General features: G+C 58.9%; 2 protein-coding genes and 1 pseudogene across 2 annotated transcripts; 1 reads left to right on the top strand and 2 right to left on the bottom strand.

Annotated features, from left to right (window-relative positions):
* Positions 1-462: 462 nt before the first annotated feature.
* On the bottom strand, positions 463-6,936 carry LOC110597173 (leukocyte immunoglobulin-like receptor subfamily A member 5). Its single transcript, XM_078031477.1, has 6 exons — positions 6,202-6,936; positions 5,224-5,306; positions 5,033-5,068; positions 4,608-4,889; positions 4,169-4,471; positions 463-952 (listed from the first exon to the last, which is right to left on the bottom strand). Exons 1-6 carry the CDS (start codon positions 6,291-6,293, stop codon positions 816-818), a joined length of 933 nt encoding a protein of 310 aa, XP_077887603.1. The 5' UTR covers positions 6,294-6,936; the 3' UTR covers positions 463-815.
* LOC144370979 (putative killer cell immunoglobulin-like receptor like protein KIR3DP1) lies at positions 961-4,020 on the bottom strand (the record flags this gene model as incomplete). The annotated part of the gene is made up of 1 exon (XM_078032919.1): positions 961-4,020. A coding segment is annotated over one exon (1,053 nt), but the record flags the coding sequence as incomplete, so codon positions are not given.
* A 4,418-nt stretch (positions 6,937-11,354) lies between the features above and the next one.
* Positions 11,355-21,841, top strand: LOC144371088 (leukocyte immunoglobulin-like receptor subfamily A member 5; annotated as a pseudogene).
* Positions 21,842-22,487: the final 646 nt, after the last annotated feature.

Here is a 22,487-nt window from a genome sequence, read left to right as displayed (position 1 = left end):
CCCCTCAAGGTGGAGGGAGAGAGCGGCTGCTCATGCCCACGCTGAGGGGCTCTGCCTGCAGCCCAGCTGCCTTGAAATGCTAAGCCAAGGTCCTGGGGCAGGAAAGTGCACGCCATCAACCACATGCACTACCAGTGAAGGGCCTGGCGGGTGCCTTACCTTCATTGATAGTCTCTGCACTATCAGTGGACTCTCAAGTCCCTTCATTGAAATGGCTCTGTTCACAATGTCACCATGGGCAATGCACACGACCTAGTGATTCCATGAAGGGAGAAACCCTGCAGGACCCAGGGAGCCATGTCAGGAGGTGACTCTAGGTGACGCTGCGGGTCGATGCTTCTCTACACTCCAGCAGTAAACAGAGATGTTTGGATTTAGCACCACGACCTGGTGACGTGGTGGTGCCTCGGCAAGTGGAGGGTGGGAGGAGGGGACGTGGACAGTAAGAGCAAACACACAGCAGGACTCTCAAGGTTTTAATGTGACTTTCTCACAGTCATGTCCACAGGACCAGCACTCGTTACACAGGCCCTCAGACACCAGCCTGTGGCTTGCATGTCCCGTGTTTCAGGGGCATCTTCACAGCTCCCAGTGGAGACTGGCGCGTGGAGGGCTGCAGAGAGCGGTGGGCCAGCCCTGGGTGGGCACAGCATGGTGGGGAAGGCTCTCAGCAAGCACCCAGCTGGTCCTGCACCCAGTCACCTCTGCTGCCAGGACAGTCTCAGGTGCAGCCCCACCTGTCCAGGTGGCCTTCAGACTCCTGAGGGTCCTTCGTCACCAGGTCTGAACTCTGAGTGTGCCCTGTTCTCTCCTGTTCACCTCCTGGCTGCATCTCGGGTCCCTCTCTGGCTGTCCTGAGCCTGAAACAGCAGGATCCCGAGGACCAGCAGGACCAGGCCAGCCACGCCCATCCGGATGAGGTTCTGCACTGTGTAGTCCTGGGGAGGTGAGGCTGGGAAATGGACACAGAGGTCAGAGGTCGGGGAGGCCAGCATCCCCACATGTCCACCCAGGGCAGCCGCCTCCCCTGGCCAGGACGTGACCCTCAGAGTCCAGTCCCAGAGCTGAGAACCCTCCCGACTCCCCTGAGCTGGGGTCTGAGCTGCTCTGTGCTGGGCTGATGGTCTCAGTGGCTCCTGAGAACCAAGTGGAGGAGGGGACCTGTGACCTGAGGAGCCCCGTCCTGCCTGGGACCCAGCTCCTCGCCTCATTCTCACCACAGGACTCTCTGAGCCCCTCTGAGCCCTTCCTGGTCCTCAGGGTCCCCTCTGCTCCTCTCCCTGGTCCTTCACCCTCTCTGTGCTCTGGGGGTCAGGACTGTGTCTGAGTCACGTTGGAGCAAAGTTCAGCTGAGCCCAGAGCTCAGGGTTGGTGGGGAGAATGGTCCCTGGTTCAGGGTTCCGCCGCCCTGTGTGCTCTGTGGGGTCTGGGACCTTAGACCATGGAGCCACGACCCCTGGAGAGGAGGTTCAGTGGTTCCCTAACTGAGTGCCCAGGGCCGGGGTGAGGGGTGGTTTGGGGTGCCTGATGGTCAGGAGCAGAAAGGAGACAGTCTCTGGCCACCCCCTGCACCTCTCTAGGCAGTTCCCCTTGGGTGTCCTCGTCAATTCAGCCTCATTAACTAATCATTGTGTAGCCAGAGACCCCTGCACCAGTGCCTCACACACCAGGGAAGAGGTGCAGTGCTCCAGTGGGGTCCTACCTGTGGCTCCCGTAAGCATCTATACTTTGTAGAAATATAAATCTGTGCAGCCTAGTAACCATAACAACACATAAAACCCCAGCAGCTGAATGACATTAAGAATGTGAATCTAATATGTATATTCTTATACAGTGAGAATCAGATAATTGAATTATATAATTAGGGATTAATATTTAGATATTTATATAATTGTAGATATGTGTAACCACACACACACACACACACACATACACACATGTATCGAAGCAAGAGAAATCGGTGTGCAATTAGGAAGTCAAGAAGTGAAATTTCCATCTGATTTTGTTTGACATAAATTTTATCAGTTAATCACAAGAGATTTAAAAACCATCAAAAGGGAGAGAATCCTAAGTTAATATGACATAAAAATTAATAGACCAAACTAACAGCTTTCTATACTTAATTACTATTTAGAAAATAAAGACTGGCCTTATAAATTCCTAAGATAGTCAAACAATTCTGAGAATCACCCATGAATGGACCGCATTTCAACTTGGCAGTATTTCTCATGTTCCTTCATCAACTTCTAAGCCAAGTGTCTGGGAAAGAGGACTTGGTGGTAGGAAGAAGGTACTCCCCACAATTAATGCAGGAATATAATCTAGACCCAGGGAAATTGGAGTAGAATTTTTTTTTAAGCTATAAATCCAAATATCTCAAGCTAAATTTTCAGCTTCAAAAGTTTTAGAAAGGGAGAGAAAACAGAGTGGAGACAGTCCTGCTGCAGAGGCTACAGGGAGCAGGGCCCTCCTTAGTCTCAGGTGTGCCCTGAGGCCAGCAGGTGACCCCTGGAGGAGCCCAGTGGCATCCCTGCCTGGGACACTGTGTCCGGTGGGGCTCCAGCCTCACCCCACCACACCCCACTGTGGCCTGAGCAGCCTCCGCGGTGACCTGAGAGGGCCCAGGGGCCCTGCGGGGGGGTGAGGGCTGCATCTCGCGGCTCAGAAATGAGAAATGAGAGCTGCTCAGGGGACCCCCCGCTGGCCGCTGCTCCCCACCACGGGCCCTGTTTCCTGGAGGTCCCACCTGCTGGAGGCGAGGGGTCATGCAGAGCTGTGTGTAGCGGTGGCTCAGAGTAAAACCTGAGTGATTTTGTGTGACCCACGGAGGGGAAGTTCTCAACCAGGAGGGTTTGATGAATCTTTGTTGTTTCCAAAATGCTGTGTCTCCGCTTTCCAAGCCGAGCCCTGGGACGGCTGAGGAGGGCCCTGCTCCCCACCTTGGTGCTTCCGTCCTCACAGACACAGTCACTGAGAGAAGCGGTGCAGGCCCAGAGAGCGCTGCCCAGGACCCGCTCCAGGACCCGCTGCCCAGGACCCAGAGGCCAGGAACCAGGATTGGTGCTCGGACAGGCAGCTCCCCTGATCAGAAGGGAGCCCAGGGCTGGAGGGAAAGGCCTTCCCAGAGAGCCAGCCTCCCAGGAGAAGTGGGAGGGACAGAATCCATCCCTGTAGGTGCCCCGCCCAGCAGGGGCTGAGCTCAGAGCCCTCGTGGAGGATTGTGCCTGGGAGTGGAGCTTGAAGCTCTGATCTTAAACATGGCTGCTGGGGTGTCAGCTGCCCCTCCTTGCACAGGAGGAAAGTGTCCATCTCGATCTGTGACTGACACAGCAGGGTGACGTTTTCCCCTGAGGACACTGTGGGACCAGGCTGCACTGAGAGGGAGGGTGTGACAGGGAGCTGTCCTAGAGAGAGGAAGGAGGGTGAGGGTGGCCCCAGCTTGTTCTGAGCTGAGACCTCCCCAGGGCCTCTCTCTGAGGACCCTGTGCTCTCTGTCTGTCTCATTGTCCCTGATCCTTCCTGTCCCTGTGTCCCCCTGTCCCTGTCCTCTCTGCCCCTCCCCGTCTCTCTCTCCTGAGACTCCACACCTCTCCTGGCCATCACCTCCTGGGGCTCCCAACAGGGCTGTGCAGAGTCTGAGTCCCTGACTGCACCCCTGGGATCCTCATATGTGACCACAATGTTAAGGGGGCCACTGGGGGCTGACCACTCAGAGGAGAGGCTGTGTCCACCGTAGCACCTGTACTGACCCCCGTGGGAGCTGCTCTCAGGGCCCAGCAGGAAGTCGGCCTGAGAGAGCCCAGCCTGGGGCTGCTGGGCAGGGCGCTGGGGGAGGTCCTGTGTCCCCTCCTTGGACAGAGTGAATCTGTCATAGGTGACGTCTGAGTGACACTGGAGGGTCAGGGTCTCTCCAGGGGCCAGGACAGGGCCCTGCTGGGTCAGGAGGGAGGGCTTCCTGGACACCCCTGGAGGAAGAGGAGCCTGGGCTGAGGGCTGGATCCTGCCAACCCCTGCCTGCCCCGTCCTGCCTGCAGGTCACTCTGGTCTCTGGCTCAGTGTGTCCAAGCTCCTGTGAGCCGCCCTCCCCACTGGGGCTCCCTTGAGAGCAGGGATCATAGAAGATCGTTTGGGTTCTCAAAAGACACTGAGTGAAGAATAAGGCTCTCACCTGACAGCTGGAGCTCCAGGGGGTCGCTAGGAACTGACCACAGCTGGGGGGTTCTCCTGTAATAGCCGTAGCATGTGAATGTCCACCTCTGACCAGAGGTCACCAGGTCCATGGGAAGCAGGGCCTGGACCTGCCCACTGGGTTGTCGCTGTGCGTCCAGGGTCCAGGTGAGGTGGTGTCCTCCTTCCTTGGTGAGAACAAACTTGTCATATCCCTGCCCTGAGCCACACTGGAGGGTCACGTTCCCTCCTGAGGTCACCACAGGGCTGGGCAGGGCTGAGAACCTGGGTTTGCTGTAGAATCCTAGGAGAGAAGGAGGCAGGTGTTCATGGCTCCCTCCTCCACACCACCCCCAGCTGGGCTGTGAGAGGGACCCCTGGGAGCAGACCCCCTCCCTGAGGGCAGAGCCTGGGGCTGGGGCCCCTGAGTGTCCTCTCACCTGTCACCACCAGCTCCAGGGGGTCACTGCGCTCTGACCACCCAGCAGGGCTGTGATAGTAGCATTGGTATCTCCCTGCGTGATACTCGGTCATGGACGGGATGGGGAACCTGGCCTTGTTCTCTGGCTCCAGCGGAGACTCTCTGGAAGGCTGTGCATGTCCTTCTTTATGCAGATAGTACTCCTGGGCCTCCAGGGGCCCCTCACACCAGATGGTCACTGGCCTTCCCCGGGCGACCACAGAGCCTGGCTCAGCCCACAGGGTGGGCTTGGGGAGGGTCCCTGCAAGGGGATCAGAGGTGGGTCCCAGCACAGCCCCTCAGATCCAGGCTTCCCAGCCTCAGCCCCCAACTCTGTTCTCCACCCACTGTCCAGGGTGGCTCCTGGTCCCCAGGAGGAGGACCTGGACAGCTGGGGACACTCACCTGTCTGCCCTCGGGTCCCGGGGCCCAGACTTAGCCCTAGAAGAGAGTTCCTGTGAGAGGGGAGCCCCTGAGGCCTGAGCAGGCCCTGTCCCCCCACAGCCTCCTGGGCCCTGGGTCTCCTGATGGCCAGGGCCTGGCTGTGGGCTGGGTCCCCCCAGAACAGGGTGTCCCCTCCCTCCTTCACATCTCACCCAGGCAGAGCAGGGCCGTGAGGGTGGGGGTCATGGTGTGTCCTCCCGTGGTCCCAGGGTCCAGACGGAGGAGGTCACAGGGCCTGGAAGATAGACACACACTGGGTGTGGCCACTGGGAGGTGGTGTCCTGCCCGTCAAAGGGCTGTCCCAACAGCAGCCCCACAGGAAGGGGAACTGTCCTCCCCAGGAGCCTGGTTCTCATTTCCAACTGGGTCAGGCCTGGGTTCCTGCGGGCAGCTCCGACAGCAATGGTGCCCTCCTCACCCCTTCCGCTGTCTGCCTGGCCTGTCCTGCTCTCACTGAGGCCAGTGTGCTGAGGCAGGTACACCTAGTGCCACAGTGACCCTGGGGCTGCTCCTCCTCCCTGGCTCTCCTTCAGCCCGCCCACGGCCCAGGGTTGTGGGCTCCTTGTCAGGACCAGCCGTCTGCCCAGCCTGGAGACGCTGCAGAGATGCAGGTCCGTCTGCTGGTGGGCCAGCTCAGCAGGCCTGAGCCCCTGATGCGCAGCTCCCTGGACCCCATTCCAAGTCCCTCTGTCATGGATTCTTCACATGCTAGGTCAAGGCCATTCCTTCCAAACCTTTTGTAAATTCAATATTTTCTCTCCTACACCATCCCCCAGTGGCCACTGAGTCCTCACCATGTCCAGCCTTGGGGCCAGGCATGGGGATGCTTGACGAGCTGAGGGGTTCCTTCCTTGGGCCCATGGACCAGCACACAGGGCAGTGGGCAATTCTGCTCGACTCTCTGCTTCTCAGGATGGAGAAAAGGGGAGGAGACTCAACAACAGGTGGAGATGCAACCATCTGACCCGGAGCGCGGGCCGCTCTGGAGGAGGGTGGGAGCAGGGGCCTAGGGGGCTCTCTTCTTGCAGGGCCTCTTGCCCCACACAAGCATTTTTAAGACCACCACCAGGAAGGAAGTGGACGGTAGCAGGGCGCTCTTGAGAGCAAACGGACACTTCTCCAACAGTTACCTGAACCCAGACGATGTGCCCACTGGTGTTCTGAGTGGTGCCCGTGGACCTCCTGCTTCTCCTACGGACCGGACCCAAGGCCGTGAGCCCATTTACAGCGGAGGAGGAGCGACAGCGGGAGATCCTTGGCCTGGCGAGGAGCGTGGGCAGGTGTCGTCGGGGCTCCGCGTGTCTCTGGAGCTGACTGAGGGGCGCAGTGTGTCCGAGGCCCTGGGAGTGTGTCTGTAGGGCAGGTCTGTGGGGAGCTCGCTGAGGGGGCTGCCGTCTAGGGAGGAGCTGGGTTTGCCGGTGCGGAGTCACCTTCGCTGGTCACCACGGCCCTGAACCTCAGGCCGAGATCCCGAGTGCAGCCCGGGGGTCTGGTGTGAGGGCGTGGACAGGACTTCCGAAGCCCTCTCCAGGCCTGGGCTGTGCAGCTGGCCGGGGGACGTGGGTCGGAAGGGCTCTGGGCGGTGCTGTCTGGAGTTCAGCTCTGCACAGGGGAGAAGAGGCCCAGGGCTGAGGGTAGCTCCCCTCTGTGCCTGGGCTGGGGGGAGCAGCCGGTGGGCGTCCCGGGATGATGACGTCAGGGAGAAGGAGGCTCAGGACAAGGTTGGCAAGGCTTCGCTGGCTCACAGAGGGAAGTCGGAGTCCCGCCAGCCAGTTGCGTCATTCTGTTGCTTCCAAACTTCCTCCTTGGACTTCCTCATTTCCGCAAGAAGCAGCGTCTCCCGCGCTCCTCCACCCACTCCTCGGGGTCATTCCTGCCTCCTCTCCCTCTTCTCTGACCCACAGCTCCTCCTCTGACCCTGGGGACTCTGCTCCGTGCTCGTCACCAGTGCTCCTGGGAGGAGATCCGCTGGCGTCTGCTCAAGAATGGGGGTGGCCTGGGTCACTAGTCACCCTGGAGCAGGAAACAGCCCCCACCATCCTCCTCACAGGGCAAGGGGGACAGCAGCTTCTAGGAGGGCAGTTCCTGGGACGAGGAGGAGTCTCCCTCTGAAGGGCCTTCCCTGGAGGAGTCCGGTGCGGGGAAGGGCTCCTCCCCTCCCCAGACCTGCCCTCTGAGCCCAGAACATGACCGAGAAGCCATCCTGCCCCCTGGGTCATCAGGGCTGGGACCTGAACGCTCACATATTGAAGGCCTGTCCCCGTGCAGGGCGTTTGCCTTTGAGGGGTGATTGGTTGGATCCTGGGGGCTCTGCTGACTTCATCAACGGATTAATCCACTCAGGGATTCGTATCCTGAGGCTTTGAGGAAAGGATTTTGTTATAAAAGTGAGTGCACTGTGCCCTCTGTCTCTCTCCCCGCCATGTTGTTCTGCCCCATCACAGCCCATAACAATGGGGCCAGGGGTCCAGGGACTGAAATCTCTGACACTATGAGCCAAAATGAACCTTTCCTGCTCGAAGATGGTGTTCTTAAGGCATTTTGTCACTGCAGCAGAAAGCTGGCTAAAAGGTGAGTGGGACGGAGAGAACCACAGAGGCGTACAGGGTGCTGGGGTGCAGCCGATCCTATACCCAGCTAAACTATCACCCAACCTGCTGGTGGGAATTTCATCAGTGTGAGGGCGCCTGAGCCCGGTGGAACTTAGGGCTTGTCTAGTTTGGAGGGACTCCCATTTCACTTGACCCTCTGGGGACAGCTGCCTGCACCGCTACCGCCATTGCTGCCTCTGATTCTGCTGCTCCCAGCCTGAGGTGGCCTGGAGGTCTTCTTTCTAGGCTAGGGCAGAAGCCACTGCTGCGCCCAGAGGTCTCTTCCTGGGCACGGCCTTGGTTACCTCAGACATGAGTTCCCTCACTACCTCAAAACTACTCCACGATTTCATCTCACCCCTGTCAGAATGGCAGTCATCCAGAACTCAGGCAGCAATGAACGTTGGTGAGGATGTGGGGGAAAGGCACACTCATACATATACTGCTGGTGGGACTGCAAATTGGAAAGCAGTATGGAGACCTGAAAAGAAAACTGGGAATGGAACATACAACATACCATGTGCACGCCACCCGGAACTCCTAAGGGAAGGAAAATGAGAAGAAGAACCCGAGGACAGCGGGAATCGCCCACATTGGAGGAACCTTAGGACCACGTGGGCCCTGGACCGTATTCTGAGCATCTGGGTCTCAGCACTGGCTTGAGGCTGAAGCGGGGCGAGGACTGGGATTTTGCATAGAACATGGCCCAGCTGAGGAGGAACGCAGCCTCACATGCATCCTACGATTCCTTGGACTTTGAAATGTGCTCAGTGAAAGGCAGACACCAAGTGCCCGTTGGCAAGGGGGTCCACACACAGGCCACAGGCCAAGGAGGCCATCCAGATGCAGAAAGCAGGAGCTGGGGCATGGGGAACGTGGGGACTGCTTACTGGGCATAGGGTTCTCTTTGGGGGCTGAAATGTCTGGGAACTAAACACAGGTGGAGAGAGCGTGATGTGCTGTGCGCTCAGTGTGGCTGGACTGTGCACTTCCAAGTGCTCAGTGCCTCCTTGGGTTATATAAATTATGGTTCATAACAAAAAGGGGAAAATGATAGGATACCCTACATATTCCTTACACCTTAAGGAGGCACCTCGTGTCCTATTGGGGAGTTCGGGCAATAAAGGAGTTCCTGTTTGAACCTACAAGTGCCTTGTGGCGGCCTGGTTATTTTGTGCCCAGCCAGACTGCGGCAGCCTTTGCTCCCACTCTCACAGGGTGTCCGGTCTGATTCCCAGGTTTTTGATCCACTCTGAGTTGAGTCTTGTGCCTGGTGAGAGAGCGGGGTTTAGCTTCCGTCTGCTGCTTATGGCTCTGTAGTTCTCCCAGTGAAGAGGCTATCTGTCCTCCAATGTGTGTTTCTGGTGCCTTTTTCTCGTATGAGACAACTACACTGTTGATTGATGGGTGCCTATCGATCATACAGAGCAGCGGGGGTTCACGGAGGCACCTCACCTGCCCTCTCCGCCCCTCTCCCTGGTCACTCCTCTTCTCCCTTCTCCCTGGTCACCCCTCCCTTCCTTCCCCCCTTTTCCTCTCCAGCTTCCGGTGTGAGAGAAAACTGCTCTTCCTGAGTCTGGCCTGTTTTCTTTGATCCGATGCTCTTCAGTTCCAGCTGTTTTCCTGAAGATGAAACAATGTTTTTCTTCTTTATGCCAAAAAAAATTATAATAATTCCATGGTGTGTGAGACCACATGTCCTTCACCCACCATCCGAGGACAGAACCCAGTTGGTTCTGAAGGTGGCCACTGCGAGTTTGCTGCTATCAACCTGGGAACGCCCTGACCTCTGCCCTGAGCTGTCGTGACCTCGTGGGGACAGACGCCAGGCACTGGGACAGCCGTATCAGACGGCGGCGGTGTTGATCTCAGTCTTTTGAGGACTTTCCACAGGGGCATGAAGTCCCAGCCACAGTGCATGAGGTTCACTGTTCTGCACTTATTGTTATTTGTATCCTCGATGACGGTCATTCTGAGTGTGGGGCTGGGGACAAGCCCCAGGCCAGAGCAGGGGCTTCTGTGCGTCGCCCGGCGCTGGGAGCTGTGGGGAACTCTCGAGGCTCTGCTGAGGGTGAGCTACTCTTTCACATGTTTGCCAGGGAGCGATTCCCTTATCCAAAGTGCATGTATGAAGGCCCCAATTGGTGTGAGTATACTTGATATACAACCAGAGGGATGACAAATTATGCCGTCTGCGTAATATGAATGGTGATGCATTCAGCTGTCATACATGAAAAATCAATAATAACAGGAAAAAAAGAAGTGATTCCTTGGGAATAATCGCAGCCATATTAAGAATTCACGCAGTTATGGGTTAAGGTTTCTCTTCTTTGCCTCTGTTTGTAACTGCCTGATCTCTTTTGCACCAAGTGGAATTGATCTGCTACATGTAACACCGCGGCTCCTTTGGTTGATACACTGACTCCCTGATTTTGCATCTACCCTTTCTACACTGGGTCCCCTCCTGCTGCTCACAGAGGGAGCTTCTGCCCCCCTGACCTCGGCTGGCCCCAGCATGGCTGACCACATCACTCCTTGCTGAGGGTTCTTTTCTACTCAGGAACTTTCATTTCTCTCTTCCCACCGTAAGTGCAATGGTGCCCATTTCAGAAATATCAGGTGGAGCGTTTCAGAGTGTTAGGAGCAGGTGAGGATTTTCAGCAATCATCCACCTAGACCCTGGGGCCCAAAGGCAAGATTTTCTCAGGTCACAGCCTCCCCAGCCCACGTCCTAAGGAGGTTTGCAGATTAACCAGGCGCAGCCCCTCCCATGCACCTGCACCACTGACACAGATCCCTCTGTGGAGAGTTTGTGACGACCTCCTCAAGAAGAGGAAACTGAGGGTCAGAGAGGGCAGCTCAATGCTCGTGGGTACTCAGGCAAACCCAGAGCTCACCCCTCAGTGTTGTGCCCCAGATGTGACGCAGCAATGGGCCGAGGTACCAAAGGGGCCCAAGGGGAAATGCAGTGCGGGGGCTGGGACTACTCGGGTTGTTTCTCAGAAAAGGGGAGTGGGTGTGCTGGATGCCGGGAGGGGAAGTCAATGGGGCAGACTTCAGTAGAGAACAAACCACACTCCAGAGTCCTGAAAAGACACTTGTTACTTTCTTGGACTTCCCTGCGTCTCTGTGCTCATCCCCAGCAGGAAGCGCCAGGTGAGCTGCACAGCCAGGTGCTCAGGGTCTGCTGCTCTGCCCTCCCTGAAGAAGGAGCCTGCATCTCCCCAGAAGCATCTCCAGGGCTGGAGGATGGCTGCCCTGGCAAGGGGCTCACCACCCTGTGCCCTGGACAGGCTGCAGGGGGATGGAGCCCCAGGGAGGCCCTGAGGGGGGAGGCCCAGCCCTGGGTCACTCTCACCTGGAAAGGGCCAGCTCAGGAGTCACCAGGTGTATTTGGTGCTGTGTCCCCTGGAGGGATGAGGACAGATCAGACAGACCGTGGGGGTGGACAGAGGAGACCCCACTCTGTCTGAAGGGCCTGCAGAGACACTACATCCTGAGATGGCCACATTCCTAGGAAAACAAGACCACGCTGGAAGGTGGGCTGACCCTTCCTGTGGGGCTGCTGTGTCACAGTCCAGGGCAGGAAAGAACCCGTCTCCAGTCTCCACGTAGTTATACCCTGTGCGTGTCTGACCTCCAGGCTCTGTGACCTCCTCCATCTGGACCTTGGGAACTCGGGAGGACACACCATGACCCCCACCCTCACGACCCTGCTCTGCCTGGGTGAGATGTGAAGGAGGGAGGGGACACCCTGTTCTGGGGGGACCCAGCCCACAGCCAGGCCCTGGCCATCAGGAGACCCAGGGCCCAGGAGGCTGTGGGGGGACAGGGCCTGCTCAGGCCTCAGGGGCTCCCCTCTCACAGGAACTCTCTTCTAGGGCTGAGTCTGGGCCCCAGGACCCTAGGGCAGGCAGGTGAGTGTCCCCAGCTGTCCAGGTCCTCCTCCTGGGGACCAGGAGCCACCCTGGGCAGTGGGTGGAGAACAGTTGGGGGCTGAGGCTGGGGAGCCTGGAGGGGGCTGGGCTGAGGGCTGGGATCTGAGGGGCTGTGCTGGGACCCAGCCTCTGATTCCCTTGCAGGGACCCTCCCCAAGCCCACCCTGTGGGCTGAGCCAGGCTCTGTGATCGCCCGGGGAAGGCCAGTGACCATCTGGTGTGAGGGTCCCCTGGAGGCCCAGGAGTTCCGTCTGGATAAAGAAGGATTCTCAGTGCCCTGGGACAGACACATCCCCCTGGGGCCCAGGAACAAGGCCAAGTTCTCCATCCCATCCATGAGTGAGCACCATGCAGGGAGATATCAATGCCTCTATCACAGCCCTGCTGGGTGGTCAGAGCCCAGTGACCCCCTGGAGCTGGTGGTGACAGGTGAGAGGATACTCCGGGGTCCCAGCCCCAGGCTCTGTGCTCAGGGAGGGGGTCTGCCCCCAGGGGTCCCTCTCACAGCCCAGCTGGGGGTGGTGTGGAGGAGGGAGCCATGAACACCTGCCTCCTTCTCTCCTAGGATCCTACAGCAAACCCAGGCTCTCAGCCCTGCCCAGCCCTGTGGTGACCTCAGGAGGGAAGGTGACCCTCCAGTGTGGCTCAGGGCAGGGATATGGCAGGTTTGTTCTCACCAAGGAAGGAGGACACCACCTCACCTGGACCCTGGACTCACAGCGACACCCCAGTGGGCAGGTCCAGGCCCTGTTCTCTGTATGCCTGTTGACCTCTGGTCAGAGGTGGACATTCAGATGCTATGGATATTACAGTAGCACCCCCAGGTGTGGTCAGAGCCCAGTGACCCCCTGGAGCTCCAGGTCTCAGGTGAGGAAACCTTAGGCTTTCCCGGGAATGACTCAGGTGGGACCCATGTCCCCAGGTGTAGTCCTGGTGGCTGGATGGAGTGCGAGGAGCCAGGGTTCCTGAGCCCATCTGAAGGAGGTTGGGAGACAGTGACAGCAGAGATTCAGAACTGGGCAGATGGGGACAGGACCAGCAGAGGCTCCAGCAGACAGAAGGGCCTTCACAGCCGCTTGCTATTCAGGGATCAGCTTGAACGTCACCTCCCAGTGTGACTTCTCAGTGCCCGGCTGAGAACACAGACGGCCTCCTCCCCTCCTGCTGGTCTGTGTGCACACACCTCTGTGCTTACAGCGCACAGACCTGCGATCTTACTAATCCATGCTGAACACGCATACACGTGTGTTACACGTACATGTTTGTATGCTTCCTGGTACATGCGTCACTCCCTGGGAGGTCTGTGGCACAGCGTGTTCTTCCATCTGTGGAGGGGCCTGACCCCCCCCCCCCGAAGTCATGGAGGGCGCACCTGCGTGGAGGGGGCACTGTGTGGAGGGCACACCTGTATGGAGGGGGCACTGTGTGGAGGGTGCACCTGTGTGGAGGGCACACCTGTGTGGAGGGCACACCTGTGTGGAGGGTGCACCTGTGTGGAGGGCGCACCTGTGTGGAAGGCGCACCTGTGTGGAGGGTGCACCTGTGTGGAGGGCGCACCTGTGTGGAGGGCGCACCTGTGTGGAGGGTGCACCTGTGTGGAGGGGGCACCTGCGTGGAGGGGGCACTGTGTGGAGGGCGCACCTGTATGGAGGGGGCACTGTGTGGAGGGGATACCTGTATGGAGGGCGCACCTGTGTGGAGGGTGCACCTGTGTGGAGGGCGCACCTGTGTGGAGGGCACACCTGTGTGGAGGGCGCACCTGTGTGGAGGGCACACCTGTGTGGAGGGGATACCTGTGTGGAGGGCGCACCTGTGTGGAGGGCGCACCTGTGTGGAGGGTGCACCTGTGTGGAGGGCGCACCTGTGTGGAGGGCACACCTGTGTGGAGGGTGCACCTGTGTGGAGGGGGCACCTGCGTGGAGGGGGCACTGTGTGGAGGGCGCACCTGTATGGAGGGGGCACTGTGTGGAGGGGATACCTGTATGGAGGGCGCACCTGTGTGGAGGGTGCACCTGTGTGGAGGGCGCACCTGTGTGGAGGGCACACCTGTGTGGAGGGCGCACCTGTGTGGAGGGGGCACCTGTGTGGAGGGCGCACCTGTGTGGAGGGGACACTATGTGGAAGGTGCACCTGTGTGGAGGGCGCACCTGTGTGGAGGGTGCACCTGCGTGGAGGGGGCACCTGTGTGGAGGGGGCACTGTGTGGAGGGCACACCTGTATGGAGGGTGCACCTGTGTGGAGGGGGCACCTGTGTGGAGGGCGCACCTGTGTGGAGGGGGCACCTGTGTGGAGGGGGCACTGTGTGGAGGGCGCACCTGTGTGGAGGGGGCACCTGTGTGGAGGGGACACTGTGTGGAGGGCGCACCTGTGTGGAGGGCGCACCTGTGTGGAGGGGACACTATGTGGAAGGTGCACCTGTGTGGAGGGCGCACCTGTGTGGAGGGTGCACCTGCGTGGAGGGGGCACCTGTGTGGAGGGGGCACTGTGTGGAGGGCGCACCTGTGTGGAGGGGGCACCTGTGTGGAGGGGACACTGTGTGGAGGGCGCACCTGTGTGGAGGGGGCACCTGTGTGGAGGGGGCACTGTGTGGAGGGCGCACCTGTGTGGAGGGGGCACCTGTGTGGAGAGGGCACCTGTGTGGAGGGGACACTATGTGGAAGGTGCACCTGTGTGGAGGGCGCACCTGTGTGGAGGGTGCACCTGCGTGGAGGGGGCACCTGTGTGGAGGGCGCACCTGTGTGGAGGGTGCACCTGCGTGGAGGGGGCACCTGTGTGGAGGGCGCACCTGTGTGGAGGGGGCACCTGTGTGGAGGGGACACTGTGTGGAAGGTGCACCTGTGTGGAGGGGGCACCTGTGTGGAGGGCGCACCTGTGTGGAGGGGGCACTGCGTGGAGGGCGCACCTGTGTGGAGGGGGCACGGTGTGGAGGGCCTGTGTAGGGAGCAGGCCAACCGGGCAGGGAGGGCAGCCAGCCGCTGCCCCTCCTTGGTGCTGAAGTCTCGGGCTCTGGAGGGTCATTCCCGCTACCGGGACCTCACCTTGAAAAGTAGGGTACAGGGGCCTCTCAATTTGTAGACAGGGTTTGGGGACCACTGGGGGTGACTGCTGCAAGTTGAGTGGTCTCAGGTCTCTTGGGGTGACACCTTTGGCTAAATCTCTCCAAATCTGGGGCTGTCTCCTGTCCATCAAAGGCAACATCCTGTCCCTATTGCCCAAAGGTCGCCACCTCTGAACTTCTCGGGTCCTCCAGGAGGGCAGGTGTTCGGCTGTCCTTCCTGGGGACTGCAGTCTACTCTGGATTCTAACCAGTCCCTGTGGTCATGGTGAGGAGGGCTTCTGACCCAGAGTCTGTGAACCCCAGCCTGTGACCTGGGGAGGGCAGCCCAGCTGGGAAGACGTGAACCTGAATCCACTCTGGACTGGACAGAGCTCTGCCGCTGTCCTGGACAGCCCCACACATTCCCCTCCATTAATTCTCCTCCTCCTCCCCAGACTCAGCCACAGACTTGGTTTTCAGGATGTGAAATAGGGAAAGGAGAGAGAAAGTGCACGTGGGGTTCAAGCCACCCTGGGAACGTGTGGCCAATTCACAAGGGAGAGGCCAGGCTGAGTGTCGGGAGGAGGGGGCAGGCGGCCCAGGCCCCGTGAATCCAGGGCCCGGAGGACACTCAGCACTGGAGCCTGGACCTGGCGCCTGGGTGCTGCTTAGATCTGGGCCAAGGTTCCGTGAAGGGAGTGCAGACCCAGAATTCTCCTGTGGGGACATGGTTGCAGGTGCGGGTGGGCCCCACACTTGACCTGCCCACTTGACCACCTCACCTGCAGCTCAAGGAGCCGTGCCCTTCACACAACCCACCAACACAGGATTATAGGTCCATTTAACATCCGAAACCCACCCCTCCCCTGGCCTGGGAGCCCTGTGGTCTCCACTCCTACCTGCACCCCCTATCCAGCCCGTCTTCTCTCCCCAGCCTCCTTCTCCTGCCTCCGCAGTCCTCCCCGGGCCCTTCTCCCACACGAAGCCAATCGGAGCAGTTTAAAAGTTTTGTTGGTTCCTTTGTTATACATGACGGTAGAATCCGTCTGGCGTGGTTATAAAAGCATGGGATATAATTTGCTCCAAGTCAGCCCCCAGTACTTCCCCTTCCCCTCTCCTCCTCCCTCCTGTTCCCTCCCCTCTACTGGTCTTTCTGTGATTTCCTTATAGTGGTTTACTTTTTGTTAGTGTCTTGTGACGTACACGTGGTGGATTTGCTGCGGGTGTTTTAATTCCTATTCCTGCTCTTGATCAAATTCTGGTGTCTCTAGCAGAGGATCCCCAGGGGCAAGAAGAGCTGCCCTAGTGTTGAGAACACCTGGTCCCCTCTTCCCAGTGCCACCTGCAGGGGCAGCAGGCCCCTCCTCTGCTTCCTCCCGTCCTGTCCCACCATGCGCTGGTCCCAGCCATGTTCTGTGACGCAGGGCTGCACGGTGGGCAGGCGCTCCTCGCGACCCCTGCTTGGTGCAGGATACTCTCTCTGGGCTTTTATTAGGGCAATACAGTCACATAGCAGCCCGTGGACAGGTCCAGGTGGCTCACAGCATAGCTGGCCCGTCCTGTCCCAGGGCGTCCCCTTCTGCCTTTCCCGTCCTCTCTCTCCTGTCTCCCTGCAGTCCCTGGCGCTGATTTTCACCATCATGCGCTTCCCATGACGCACCTCTGTGGACAGACGGCTTCTCTCTCGCTGTGCCTCCAGAACATCGGGGCAAAGAGCTGCCACCTGTGTGCGTTAATTCCAGACTCTGCTCCCGTGTTGAGGATTTTCCTTGGGTATTTTCTAACGTGAGTAAGTTCTTCCCTTGCTCATCAGCGAACAAATCAATCAATCAATACTTCTTCCTGAGAAAAGCGGTTCTGTGGTCTCAGCTGGTATTCCCTCCTGTTTTTAAACACGCTGCTGATATTTCAGATCTCCAAGCAGATCCTTTCCATTTGTCCACCTGAATCTGTTAAAAAAAAAAATCTATCTTTTTGAAGATTCCTCTGCTTTTCACATTTGCGCCCCTACTTGAAGGGACTTTCGGAGTCTTGCTCACTGTAGATTCCCAGCTCCCGGAAGAGGTGCTCTGAGGCTGAGGCCGCCCTCTCTTTATCCTAGAACAGACAACGGGAGGGGGGCAGAATACAAAGTGAGGGGGTCACAGTCATCGGTACCACTGAGACGGCTATCGGTAATGAGCTCCCTAGTGTCCTGCTGGCCCCGGCCTGGTGTCCCCAGGGGGATGCACAGACTTGACACTGACAGGTGGTGATGGCTGGGATCTCCACCTACAGGGTGCAGCTGGGGCTGAGCTAACCACAGAGCATCTGGAGAGCAGGGTCTGCAGACCCCATCCTCCCTCCCCTGAGCTGCAGTGCAAAACTAGAGGCCCGACCTCTCCAGCCCTGAGGGCTTTGTCCTAGTCAGGCTGAGCAGGGCCACGGCTGCCCAGCCTCAGGGGGGCGTGAGGTCAGCCAGGCCACACACGCTCTCCTGAGAAGGCGGCGAGGTCACCTGACGAGCAGGGCAGAGGGGGTCCCCACCCCCAGCTGCCCCTTCCTCTGCCCTCCCTGTTCTTAGCAGCTCCTGATTCTGGGCCATCGGCCACCAGCCAGAGCCCCAGAGAGAGGAGCAGCAGGAAATTCCCTCTCAGGGTGCAGAAGGACCAACACTCAGCTGGGCTTAAAGGAACCGTGTGACCTGTCCAGCCCTCAGGGACCCTCTGTCCTGCCCACAGGCCACATCATCCAGGCGACCCTGTGGGACCTCATCCAGGGGGCGTGGCTGGCGGGTCCTGTGCCCCCATCAGCTGCCAAGGTGGAAACTCAGGAAGGGATGGCCCTGCTGGCTGCCCTGAAGGTGCCCAGGATTTCCTCCCAAGGAAGGAGACACATTTTCTCTCTGTTTTGTACAAAAGAATGAAAACGACATTTTCCACATGGCTTCCTTTCTAATGCGAAGGGCTGTGAACGCTTCTCTTCAGGACGACGCTGTGAAGGGGTCATTTTTAAACCCTCTCATACATCTGAAGCAATGAACATTGAACAGAAGATTAGAAAATAGACTCAGCCCCTCATCTTCCAGGACACAGGACCAGAGACCAAACCCCTGGTCCAGACGAGATCTGAGGACCCAGGAGGAGAAAGGGTCTGGGCACCGTTTCCTTCTGAGTCCTCTCCCCAGTGTGGACAGCTGAAGGCTCTGCCCACCACCTGCCAGGTCCTCCCACAGCACAGGGCCGAGAGGAGGAAGGGGGACACGGGCCATCACTGGGGACCAGGAAACCCTAGAGGGGAGACAGGAGACCTTGCCAGACCCAGCAGCTGCCCCGTCCTACCTCTGCCCCCTCCAGGGGATGATGCTGACCTCAGCCCAGGACGAGAAAGGGGGTGAGCAATGGCCACGGTGTGAGGCCTCACGCAGCTTCTCTCACACCCCAGAGAAGCCTGACCTGGCTCATGCTTCCCTCCTGGTGCTGGGTGGGGTCCAGGCCTCCCTCTGCCCCTCCCCAGCCCTCCTTAATGTAACCGTCCATGGAGAAAGTGAAGGAGCAACCACGCTGAGGCCTGTCCACTCTGGGAGAAACCAAGGTCATGGTGAAGATTCCTGGGGACTTATTTATAGTTAATGACACATAAATATTTCTCATATCTGGGGCACACAATTTCTCGTGTTGGGATATGACTACACTGTGACATGAGCTCCACACTGAGCTCACGGACACACCCAGCTGCCCCACAGCTACCGTTCTCCCTTGTTCCTTCTCATGGTGAGAGCACTACAGATCCACCCTCTGCAAATCTCACCTGCACAACACAGCTGTGTGCACTACAGTCCCCAGGGCTGGGGTGGGGACTCAGGAGATGCCACAAAAGGGGACCCAGTGTGGTTCTGCAGGACGCAGGGCTTCTGGAGGTCAGCGGGTGCCTTGGTGACCACAGCTCGCAGGGCCTTCAGGTTCCACTTGGTTCTCGAGGCGTGTCTTTGTCAGGGTGGGGGTGGACACCAGGACCTGGGCACGGGGAGCGGTCACCCAGCCCCACCCAGTGGGACAGCAGCTGGTCTCTGCCCTTCACACTGTATCTGCTGAGGGTTTGCTTGTTGTTGAGGCAGGACTCTTGTGCTGCCCACACTGGCCTCCTGGACTCAAGACATCCCTGGGCTCCTGAGCCTCGGAGCAGCTGGGCCCTCAGGTGCCCAAAGCCTCACTAGGCCCCACAGGGCTTTGAAGGGGGAGCTCCTCCCTCTCTGTGCTGTCCACGTCCTCCTCTGAGATAAGGGACTGTGGGAGGAGTCAGCCACTGGGCACCAGGAGCAGCAGGTTTGGTGGGAGGTGAAGTGCCCTCCACCCCTGTCACAAGGGCCCCACCCAGGACCATGCCTGTGCCCACGGCCTTCTGCAGAGGGCTCATCCCTCCAGGCTTAGGGCCCCCTCAGCACTGAGCAGAGTTCGACTCTGCAGCGTCTCCAGAAAGAAACAGGGGACGCACCACCAAGAAGCACCTGTGACACGGAGAGAAATTGCTCAGAGCTGATGCCGACAAATAGGTACCATGGTCTCTGAGCTCTAGGTGCACCTGAGTCTCTCTCAAAGACGACAAGCAATTCAGCATCAAAACCCGAAAAGTACTGTGAGTTAGAAGAGGATGCTGTACTCATTTCAATTATAGTAGGAGACGGAGGAGATGGAAGGAAACTAGTGAAGACTTTAGAGAGACCAGGCAGGCTCAGGGGCCCAGGGATTTAACGCCAGCGACTCCGGAGGCCGAGGCAGGAGGATGGCAAACTCAAGGCAACTGGGGAACTGAGGAAACTCATGACTCAACATGAAAAGGAAGAAGAAAACAAAACTGGGGCCGTAGCTCATGGGGGAGGCTGCAGAGCTCCCCAGGGCCTGGCCCTTCCTCAGTGCCACAGAGAAATCAGAACAAACCAACCACGATATCAGATAACGGAGGTACTGAAAGGTGGCCAAGGGGGCTGGGGTGGGCCCAGCGGGAGAGCGCTGGTCTAGCACCTGCGAGGCGCCGGGTTCCATCCTCAGCACCACATATAAATAAATAAATAAAATAGAGTTATTAACTCAAAAAAGGTCGCGAAGGCAGAGTCAGCAGAGCTGCCACCAGAGAGGCTGAGGGGCGAGCTCCCCGAGGCCAGAGAAGGCGAAGGTCAGGAAACAGTGGCCACCCGGGACACCAGGACCTGGAAGGCAGGCCAAGGGCACCCCCTCTGCTGACCTGGAGTTCCTGACCGGGACACAGCAGCAGAGGCACAGAGCACGCTTGTGACTTACTCCTGATCAACAGGAGACCCTCATCACCCTGGGACTGTGGCATGGAATCCGTTGCACCCCACAGGCCCCAACAAAGGCAGTGAGATGCAGTAATGTCTCGAGGTTTGTGCGTGGCCACGACAGGCCTGCAGTGTGACATGGGGTGGTCAGCAGGAGGTGGAGCTGCACCCAGGCCTCATCTGCAGCTGCCCACCCCCGGCCCTTGCTGGGGAGAGAGCTGGTCACCTTGCTGTGGGGAGGACGCAGCAAACCTGCAGGGTGTGAGGGTCCTGTGACCACATCCTGCTCACGTTGCTCAGCTCCTGCATCCTGCCCCAATGTGGCCCCCATTCACCCACCTCCTGTCCCTGCTGTGCCCTGGAAGGGGAGGCAGCAGAGGACATGGTGGAAAGTCCCTCCTGAAGACACTGGGCCTCCAGAGCCCAGGCTGGAGGAGGGAGCCCTGGGAAGCTGAGGTCATGCACTCAGGAGCCCAGGGTGACCTGCCACGGCCAACACTAGGGACAGGCAGAGTCCTGGGAGGGAGAGTCCATGTGGGGATGGGTCACCTCTGTGTGATTGTCCCTCCAGGATTCTGTCTGGGCAACATGGTTAGGAACATGTTTTTAATACTTCAAGCCCAGGTTGTGATTTTGGCCAAATTGAGGGTTTCTCCCAGGTAGGAGGTGTGGGGACAATGAGGGGACCTGGGATCCTTTGCACTGGATCCTCTGGTAGCAAAGGAAACGGACGCTGGACACTGATGCTCACACTCTCCTCTGAGACCTGCCTGGACCCCTCCTTGGCCTCAGCCAGATCTGCAAAAGGCTGAGGTGTTCACGTTCTGGGGTCTCCAGGGTGGGCGGGTCACCTGGTGAGCAGGGAAGCTCCAGTGCTGGACACAGGACCCCCTGGGGACCAGGCACTGCCTGAGGGTCTTCACCTGACAGGGGACTGAGGTCAGGGTGCCCCTGCTGCAGTCAGAGGGACTGGCCAGCAGCAAGTGACCTCCAGACCTTGAGCACTTTCTGATGAAGAAGAATCTTAAATGGGCTTCAGTTTTGTCTTGTTTTGCTTGATCTGGGGGATGTCACTCTAGGGCTTTTGCTGGTTCCTGGTCTTCTATCAGAATTCACAGGCTCTGACCCTGCACCGTCCACGCCAGCCTCAGGGTGTCCTGGGGGAGCTACTCCAAGGAGGTGGGGCCTCCTCCTGAGCTCTGGAGGGGACCTTTCCCACCAGCTCCCATGAGCCTGTGACCTGGCCCTCGGGCACCTGCAGTGAGTGGTTCCTCACCAGGACTCACCCTCGCAGAGCTCCTCACACAGAGACCCCTGGAGCTCAGGGTCGCAGGTGGGAGACGTCCAGCCCATTCCATGTCCACGCAGTGTCCACAGGGCACCCCACCAGAGCCACAGCAGTGGAGCTGGCAGAGAGCCGAGGTGACAGAGTCCTTGAACACAGAAGGGTCAGAGACAGACTGGACTCTAGTCCTGGGGCTGGTGTCCTAGTCAGTGAACTCAGGGAGAATCCACTCCTTGACCAGGATGTGAGGCTGAGACACCTCCTCCTGCCCCTGAGCTGGGGAGGGCTCACAGATTCAGATGTCCTCCCATAACAGCAGGGTCCAGGAGCAGCCCTGCTCAGCAAGTGTCCACCTGAGCCCTCTCCTGCTGCCCCTGATCCTCCCCTGCCCCACCCTGGCCTCTCCTGCAGGGAGCATGCTTCAGAGCAAGCTGAGATCATAGCAGCCCACACTGGACCTGTCCCCAACCTCTGGCCACCTACTCTTTGGCTCCCAGGAAGTGCACCTGTGGGGGCTGAGGGGCAGCAGAGGAAACAGTGCTCAGCCACAGGAGGTGGACGACCTTCCTGCTCTGGCCAGAATCTCCACCTCTTCCCAGGGCAGCAGCAAAGAGCACTTGGAGTGTGGGATGGACCTGGGCTAGACGTCCACGTCCCTTCCTGGCTCCCTGATTGCACAGATGTGCCCACTGCTCCTGGAGCTGGGGGAGCATCTTGGAATAGAGAGAGAGGCTGGGGGGGTTGAGGGCTGGGGACTCAGGAGCCAGCACACGCTGCAGGCCACTGTGGTCCCCTCACACAGCCACCAGCACAGGTGCTCAGGGGTGTGCTGATGACAGACACACCAGGTCCTCCAGGATGGGCCACCAAGCTGACTCCCTCAGTGGACCTGGGGTAGCTGGTCTCCCTGGCACTGTCCTCTGTGCTAACTGTCACTGGTGTTCCATCAAACCAGGTCCAAAGGGGCCAGGACGGGGTCATAGAGCTAATGGGGTGAATGGTGCAGAGGTGAGGGTCCACTTCCCCAGGCTGACCTGTGGGGAGTTGAGGACCATGGTGGACACCAGGACCCCTGGACTTCTCTTAACTGGCTGCCCACCCGACTGCTCCTCAGGCCCAGGGCTGCTGACCTGCAAAAGGAGATGGTGGATGGGCAATGCAGCAGGATGGGGCATGGATTGGAGGGGACGATGGGGAGGAGGAGGTTGGCCTGGGGGATGGTGGGGTAAGTTGTCGGGATCTAGGGGGGAGGGCTGAGCATCCTCAGGCACACCCCTGCCCCATTCTGGT

The sequence above is a fragment of the Ictidomys tridecemlineatus genome, chromosome 15, assembly GCF_052094955.1.
Source record: "Ictidomys tridecemlineatus isolate mIctTri1 chromosome 15, mIctTri1.hap1, whole genome shotgun sequence".
In the NCBI taxonomy this organism is placed as follows: domain Eukaryota; kingdom Metazoa; phylum Chordata; class Mammalia; order Rodentia; family Sciuridae; genus Ictidomys; species Ictidomys tridecemlineatus.
This window is presented reverse-complemented; position numbering and strand designations above follow the sequence as displayed.

Excerpts from the sequence above, each read along its gene's own strand:
- LOC110597173 (XM_078031477.1), bottom strand. The coding sequence starts at position 6,293 with ATGGGCTCACGGCCTTGGGTCCGGTCCGTAGGAGAAGCAGGAGGTCCA. Across the intron at positions 5,307-6,201 it reads GGCACATCGTCTGGGTTCAG|GCCCTGTGACCTCCTCCGTC; the intron begins GTAACTGTTGGA and ends TCTATCTTCCAG. Across the intron at positions 4,472-4,607 it reads CCTGGAGCTGGTGGTGACAG|GATTCTACAGCAAACCCAGG; the intron begins GTGAGAGGACAC and ends CTTCTCTCCTAG.